The sequence below is a fragment of the Nelusetta ayraudi genome, unplaced genomic scaffold (genome assembly GCF_046127955.1).
Source record: "Nelusetta ayraudi isolate G7.1 ecotype Tasmania unplaced genomic scaffold, CSIRO-AGI_Nayr_v1 ptg000169l, whole genome shotgun sequence".
NCBI classification, from domain to species: Eukaryota; Metazoa; Chordata; class Actinopteri; order Tetraodontiformes; family Monacanthidae; genus Nelusetta; species Nelusetta ayraudi.
The window spans coordinates 901,720-909,522 of NW_027466219.1; the positions used below are offsets into that span (position 1 = coordinate 901,720).

General features: G+C 46.2%; 2 protein-coding genes across 9 annotated transcripts in view; one reads left to right on the forward strand and one right to left on the reverse strand.

Moving 5' to 3' along the window:
- Positions 1-505: 505 nt before the first annotated feature.
- Positions 506-7,803, reverse strand: part of spryd7b (SPRY domain containing 7b) — a 28,050-nt gene continuing 20,752 nt past the window's right edge. Inside the window, exons 1-5 of one of the 2 annotated variants that reach the window (XM_076014624.1) lie at positions 3,179-3,337; positions 2,378-2,494; positions 2,030-2,196; positions 1,618-1,720; positions 506-938 (exon numbers count right to left, since the gene is read on the reverse strand). In XM_076014624.1, the coding sequence (XP_075870739.1) occupies positions 841-938; positions 1,618-1,720; positions 2,030-2,196; positions 2,378-2,494; positions 3,179-3,284 (591 nt within the window). In that variant the 5' untranslated portion in view covers positions 3,285-3,337 and the 3' untranslated portion in view covers positions 506-840. Of the gene's footprint in view, positions 939-1,617; positions 1,721-2,029; positions 2,197-2,377; positions 2,495-3,178; positions 3,338-7,803 lie in introns of those variants that run through there. The other variant, XM_076014625.1, reaches the window with a different exon arrangement.
- On the forward strand, positions 4,019-6,557 carry trim13 (tripartite motif containing 13). Of its 7 annotated transcripts, none has more exons than XM_076014616.1 (2): positions 4,019-4,280; positions 4,953-6,557. In XM_076014616.1, the coding sequence occupies exons 1-2, from the start codon at positions 4,248-4,250 to the stop codon at positions 6,183-6,185; spliced, it is 1,266 nt and encodes a 421-aa protein (XP_075870731.1). In that variant the 5' UTR covers positions 4,019-4,247; the 3' UTR covers positions 6,186-6,557. The 7 variants fall into 7 exon arrangements, with proteins under 7 accessions (XP_075870731.1, XP_075870732.1, XP_075870738.1 ...); XM_076014617.1 differs by having other exon boundaries at positions 4,020-4,280; positions 4,980-6,557; XM_076014623.1 differs by having other exon boundaries at positions 4,022-4,280; positions 4,985-6,557.

Here is a 7,803-nt window from a genome sequence, read left to right on the forward strand (position 1 = left end):
CTCTGCAACTCTTCTCACCTCCACCAGAGCTGAGCTGCTGCTTCTAGCCAGCCGAGAGGCGTTGATGTTGGTGGGCACAGTGTTGCCGTAAAGCTTGTTGTGTTCTTGCAAGCGAGTGCTGGACAGGTGACCAGATATAGATAATACTTTGCCTGGTGGGCAAAAGTGTGATTTTAAGGCATAACAATCTAATAGTTGCTTTAATTGCAGTGTTCTTGCTGTCCCTATAGTGTTCACTTTGAAAATTTTGAAAACACATGTCAGAAGAAGCCTAAAATGAAATGTGATACAATGTTCCTTCTGTTAAAGCAATTTTGATTAAACCATTAAGGTCACAATTGGCTGATGTGTTAGTACAGAAACCATCTCCTTCAAGAAATAACAAACCTGTGCTGGGCCGCAGAAAATGACAAAGAATAAAGATCTCTGCAACAAATAAATATAAATAAATAATGGGTGTAAGATGAAAGTTCAGCATGTTAAGAAACACGTGTAGAGCAATATCGACAGAGCATGGCTTTAACTTCTGAACACTGTCAGACAGCTACACAATGACACAAGCAGCAGTTAAAGTGTTAATACAGTTTGATTATGACTGGTGAAGGTGATTTGAAAGATTTCAATCCGTACAGACTATACGTCTAATGATCAGGCATCCCTGTCCATTGAAGGAGAATCAAACATCAAACACGGACGTCAGCAGCAAAAAGACAATCATGAATAAAGGAACAAGGGAAATATTGATATTATCCAATCAAGGTAAAGCTGCAGTGCCAGAGCTTGCCATGATTCATAAGGGAGGATGACAACATAAAGAGGGGCTCGGGCCAAAGTGCTCGTCTAGAAGATTTGTTGCTCAAACAAGATCTTCTCAAATCCATGTGGGGCTGTGTGATAGAAGTCACTAAACTGGCAGTCCAAGATGGCACTGTCGTCCACTGGAGAGAAAAAAGAAGAGGGGGACATGATCAGGTGCATGTTTATATGTTGTTCTTTTGACAGCGAATAACTCCAACAATAAATATATATAGTGCACAGTGGTCTTGTCGCATTTAAATGGAAGCAAGCACATAATCTAGACACCTATATATATATATAAAAACTTTTATCAACTCCTAAATAAAATGTTTCATTTCACAATTTTTGGTCATGAGACACTAATGCTAACCATAAATAGATCCAAGGCCAAAGCCCTTTTATAATGAGCATTATTGCAGTTTAAAAGAAAACAAACAGAAAATCAAATGAGCAAGGCTTTCGGATCACATGCTTGGCTCAGATATAGCAGGGCTTTCAGCAGGTTTTGCACAAGAAATCTCTGACAAAGAAGCCACTCATTTCATAAATTATTTTTTGCTTCCCCAGTATTTCTGTTGGAAAAGATCACATACTGCAACCAGGAACAACCAAACACTGACAACTGCTCTTAAATTAATGTTAGTTTAAAAAAAAAAAAGTTTGCTCAAAATCAGTCAGCCAGCCAGCCATAGCGGTTTCATTCAAGGCACTAACATCAAATGAACGTATGCAGCCCCCTAGTGGATTCAAATTGTAACGACCAACAAATGTTTAAAAGCAAATAATTAGCAAGCACATCGAGCTAACACATGAACTTACCATAAACAACAGGGTACACAGTGCCTCGGATTCCTGAGGCAGGACAATGCATGTTCTTTCCATTCAGATATAAATTAAGCTCCACGTGGTCATATGTGACACCCTGTGGAACAAATTGAAATAGGCTGGTTTTAATTCAGTTTTTAATGTTGTAGTTATAACAAACAAATGCAAGCGTTCTTAAAATGGATAGAAAAATAAAAGCAAAAGCAATTCAATGTTCTGTGTGACATTTGTGGAACCATCAGGTGGACAACATACACATTTAATTAAAAACTATAGAGAGACTCAATAACCATTTAAAAAAAGTACAATTACTCTGCAGGAAATCATTTGGGGCCACTGCAGAAACTGGCTGTTTGCCAAAAAATGTCCAAAAGACAAGAGAGAGTAAAATGAAGAGTGCACTCACCACAATGTCTCCCTCCTGTGGGAGGTTGTTTGCAGGCAGACGGTTCTTCTCTTCATTATTGTGGTACACAGACCCATCATGTCTGAGGACCAGACTGTTTGTGTCTCTGCCCAAAGGCACTTGATTGAGATTCACTTTCTGTGTAGCAACACCGATTCCCCACACACCTAAACACAAATTATCAGAGTATTTGAGATATAAAAACACAAAACATCGGAGTCCGAAACTCTACGACATGTACATGCAACATAAATATATTTTAGCCCCTTTAAGACTGCGTAGAATTAACAAGCAGTTTATGTTACTTTCTCATCTAGATCAGGAGGTGCAGGCCAGGCACTCACTCACCAGTGGACTGAATCTTGAACTCAAAGTAACTTTTGTTCTGATGCAGAGGAGCGTTAGCCAAGCAGCCTCCAGTGCCACATATCCTCCGGCCGCTCTTGACAATGACAACGTCTGTGCCTGTGGAGACAAGCAAAAAGTAAATAAACAAAAACAAAGGTCGTAAAGGGGGAACAAAAAGCTCACAATACTCAAACTATCAATTAAGGAAGAGATCTATAATGTGTTGGTTGTTTTTTGGTTTTTTTCTTAATTATTGATTTGGTTTTACATTCGAGATAGTTGGAAAGCCAATACATATAGAAACCATAAAAAAGAGACATTCTGTTTAAAACGACAACTCACAGTAGATTGTTGAATAAAGACACTCTCAAAACATTATCAGTGCCAATGTTTAACTTCTGTTAAGAGTAGACGTATTAACTTGTTGTATTTACATCAATTAACCAAATTAAAACGTGTTGTGCACGAAAAACAACCCTTTCTGAAAGGCTTGCTTTTTCGTGCACATCACTGCATTTCCAAGAACGTACCAACCAATTTCACCAAAAATTGAATACTGAGCTAATACTACATTACTCGCATTACATTAAAAACAGCTGGCGTATCGACGCACATATTCACAGCCTCCTGAATAAAACTGTTACTGACGACATGCAACTATAGCTTTACGCTAGCTAGCTTTAGCCGACAGGAACGGTGGAAGTAGCGAACCGTCACGTCACACACACACCCTCAGCTCGGCGCAGATTGACGCAAACTGCCTGAATGTTAGATGAGAACAGCACCGACGCGTTAACGTACCCATGTGGTGTGTATCTAGCTGAACCGTTGGCATTTCTTTCAGGGGGATATGCCCCGTACCACCGTCTCCGCAGCAGCCGAAGCAACACGTAAACATTGCAGCCATTCTAGCTCAACACTGGCTACTCAACAACATCCGGAAACAAGGGCCCCACCATCAAACCAAAGAGGGCGTAGAAGTTAAGAACGCCAGGCGTACCCTGAAACAAGACAGCGACTCCCAGCGGTGGGAGGTCAGTGCTGCATCAGCCCATGCTACCCCACTGTATCCAATCACAGTGTCTAAGATAGGCAGTTGCTCCTGATGGCATGGAAACAAGGGAAGAAAATCAAGGTCAAAAATTTCTACACGTGACTAAGTAACTATTGGATGTCGGTGTTACATAACAGTAACCACAGTTTTCAATAATTCGGTGTTTAAAAAAATATACAGTTGCGTGTTTGGGTTTACAAACGGTCATTTGGTGGCCCGTTTACAACTGGCAAGAAGTTAATGGTTAGCTCAAACTGATGAAAACTAAAAATAAGCTCTTTAGCGGTTGACGTTCAGTATACAAGACTTTCCTTGTAATTGGCGCCAAGATGATGCCCTACTTTCAGCTCCGAGCCGCATCGCGTTTTCACAGTTAACTCTTATTTACATTTATTTCAGTTGACGGAACACTTCGTTATGGTGCCCGTTCCCCCGTGCATGTATTGACAAGTGCCCACAAGAGCGACTGAAGTGGGTCAACGCAAAACACTGATGCAGAGCGGGAATAAAAACCCGGTTGACAGTTTTTCACGCTGTAATGTTTTGCATAGCAACAGCCCCTCCCCCAACTGGCAGTCAGGGACCGTCTGCAAGTGACCCACTCGAATAGAAAACGCAAACTTTCCACTGGTCGATAGTAGACGGGTTTAATATGAAAATACATCGTTCACTGGTGATTATTGGGGGTTTTATGCTTGACAAGTGCGTTATTTTCCTGTAATATAGAATCTCCCTTTTTATTTCTCCGCCTTGTGCGCCGCCGAAACGGTTAACTCTTTACCCGGAAAGGGCGAAGTCTGCACAGCAACAAGCGCCATGATTGCGTTGCACTGCGCGTCTCAGCAGCTGGTGAGTGATTCTTTTGGTCCAGTGGTTGCATGTTACCAAGCGTTCGCAAAAATCTGTCACAGCCCCACTTTAGTGGGTTGCCAACAGGGGCAATGCTGCCGAGAACCCGGCTCGGTCGATAACTTGCGGCATCGGATTGGTTAGACGGCGATGAATGTACGGCTTTTACCGAAGCTAACCACTGACCCGATTCTTTGCTAAACGAGCTAGGGCGGGGAAGGAAAAAAAACAACAACAAAAACAAAACAAACAGTTTCTGCCGTTTAGGTGCATTTCTTCTAGAAAGTTAGCTTTGATGTCAGGTCTCGTCCGGTGCCGACTGCTTGCAGAAGGGATACCACCACCGAGCGGGATGCTGCTATGTGACGTGAAGTGTTCAGATGGACGCTTTGGCGGGGACCGTGCCAGCCTTTTGCCCGGGCACTGGCACCGCCGGCCGAGTCAGTTCCACTTTGAGCTCGGGAATACCCCTTTCGCAGCTGGAACCTGACAGCAAAAAAAACACGAATCTGTATCCTTTGCGGTGTTACTTACAACAAGGTGTGCTATTTAGTGCCCGCTTAATGACATGTTGGTGGGTAGCGTCTGTTTGCTGCATCGGTGCGTATTTCATGTTTGTTATATAAGTGTCGGTTTATTATATATTTTGGTTATTATTTTTCTTCTTCTTAGCGTACGAGTAACGTCTCATCTCCACAGGACAGCCCTGCCATGGACGAGCTGGAAGAGGAGCTGACGTGCCCGATTTGCTGCGGTCTCTTTGAGGACCCGCGCGTCTTGCTTTGCTCGCACACCTTCTGCAAGAGATGCTTGGAGGGACTCCTGGAGGGCAGCCGAGGTCCCGCGTACAGGACGCCGTTCAAGTGCCCCACCTGCCGCAAGGAGACCCCGCACAACGGCGCCAACAGCCTGCAGGTCAACTACTCCCTGCGCGGCATCGTGGAGAAGTACAACAAGATCAAGGTGCAGCCCAAAATGTCCGTGTGTAAGCAACACTGCGGCCAGCCTCTCAACATATTCTGCGCCACGGACCTGCGCCTCATCTGCGGCTTCTGCGCCACCACGGACGAGCACACCGGCCACAAGTTCTGCTCCATGGAGGAGGCGTACGAGCGCGAGAAGGGCGCCTTCGACGAGCTCCTGCGCGGCGTGGAGAGCTGGCGCAGCGCGGACGTCGTGTCCCGCCTGGAGACGCTGCAGGGCGGCAGGAAGGAGGCGCTGCAGGCGGTGAGCAGGGACGCCGAGAAGGTGACGGACTACTTCGACCGGCTCATCGGCTCGCTCGAGTGCAAGAAGAGCGAGATCTTGTCCGACCTGGAGACGCTCAAGCTGGTGGTGCTGCAGGCGTACGACCCGGAGATCACCAAGCTCAGCGCCGTCGTGGACGAGCACCGGCGCGCTCTCGCCATCGCCGACTCCTTCCGCGGCGTCGCCGAGCCGCTGCACTTCCTGCAGCGGATGCAGGAGTTCCGCGAGAAGCTGGCCGTCGTCGGCGCGACCGTGCCGCCCGCGCGCAAGGGACCGCGCGTGGCGCCGCTCGTGTGCGACTTCGACGTGCGGCGCTGGGACTCGCTGCGCCTCCGCGACGTGGACAAGATCGCCGTGCCGCACGAGAGCGGCTCGTACCGCACGCGGGCTGAGCCGCGCGCTGCGACGCCCACGCGGCGCACGCTGGCGCTCCTGGCGATGCTCGTGCCGGCGGTGCTCAGCCTCGCGGCCGTGTGCGAGCCTGCGCGGGCGGCGGACGCGCTCGTCGGCGCGCTCTCCTCGCACCTGGCGCACACCGGCGCGCTGCTGCAGAGCGCGGCCGCCGCGTGCGCCTCCGTGATGGGCGCGGGTCAGCAGGGCGTCGCGCACCTCGTTGACTCCACCGTTAAGTTTATTGGCAGCTGTAAATTGCTGTGATCACCGTTATTATTTATGATTAGATCGTGACACCCCCTGTTACGCACACGCCGGTTACATAACTCACTCGTGACGTGGATTCAGACAGGCAGGCAGGCGGGCGGGCGGACCGACTTGCACCTGTTTTGAAGGATAGTGCACGTGCACTTTTTAAATTATGTTACTATTATCATTTCTTTTTGTTCACATTTAAAGCTTTTCTTCCATTTGGGGCAATTTGGAGTCAGTTCAGCTCGACCCTCAATCTGTTTGTTTCTTGTAAAACAATTTAAACTTAAGTCAATCAATCATTGCGCACGAGTGATTTTCTTAGATATGTTACATTTACACTTGTCCATGATGGTTTTTGATAAATAAAACGGATACACTATAGTCACGTCCATGTTTTTATTTTTAAATTGATAGGGCATCGGCCGCATCTCTCAATTTTCTTTTAGGACACACACACACACACACACACACACACACACACACACACACAAGCTGAGAACTCCCTGGCTCGCCCGTAGAGCGCGTCCGTTCCACAGTGATGCTGCTGCAGCCTCTTCAAGGTTACAGACGTTGCGTAACAAGGGGCCCGTGTGAAATATTCAGCAGCCTGCAGACACGGCAGCGCAAGAGCAGATCACACACTCCTGCGATGGTCACGTTCTCATTTGGTTTTGTTTTTCTATAGAAAAAAAAAACAAACAATAAAAATGATAAAGGAAGAGAAACACCACATGTCTTGTCTCTAACGAATCAAACACGAGGGACGACACTTGATCAGCGCGCGTCGAAGCTCGGCGTTAAGATTCCCTCGCAGAGGTTCCTGTGACTCACTGTGATTGAATGACATGTTCGGTCTAAATTCAAAAGTCCAAAACAGACCGTTTTGTGTCGTTTTGCAGGATTGTCACGATAAAATGAAAATTGCATATTTTCCTTTTTCCCTTTTGAAGACGAGTGGTGAGGCGCGTGCATGGCAGATCGCCAGCACTGCTCTTCTGTTAAATTGTGTCACAGGAAGGAAGGAAGGGTGAAAAATAAAACATGTACTGGTAAGTTAAATCAAATATTGATTTTAATTCGCGTTTCGCGATGCACGAAAATACAACCAGTCACCAGAATGAGATCACAAAGTGATTCCGTGATGTCAGCGCACCCCACACGTCACAGCACGCATGTACATATATATAGCCCTGTGTTGCCGGGCAAAAATAGATGAAAATAAACGGGGCACACCATTCTATAGGATGTTTGATTGTCGAGGCACGCTCACTTGCATTTTAAACAGTGATCGTAGAAAGGGGGCAGGGGGGGATTGAACTATTTTTCAAAGTTTCACACGTCGCCACATCACGTTGCGCCACTTTCAATTAAGCTCAACACTGGATCTCAACATGAGATTAAGCTGATTAATTTGCCATTTTCACTTTGAATATGACGATATAAAGGGTTCACACCGTCACCTTATCGCACGTTTACTGATTGTGTGACAAAAGTAAATCCCATGATTTTTATGATAGGCGACACGCCCTTGTAAAACGATCTATTGCGCTAATAAATATCGTATACTCTTCTGTGAGTCTAACATGCATCTATTATGTTACATGTAAAATTGAAATACTAAATTGAA

Excerpts from the sequence above, each read along its gene's own strand:
- trim13 (XM_076014616.1), top strand. The coding sequence starts at position 4,248 with ATGATTGCGTTGCACTGCGCGTCTCAGCAGCTG. Across the intron at positions 4,281-4,952 it reads ACTGCGCGTCTCAGCAGCTG|CGTACGAGTAACGTCTCATC; the intron begins GTGAGTGATTCT and ends TCTTCTTCTTAG.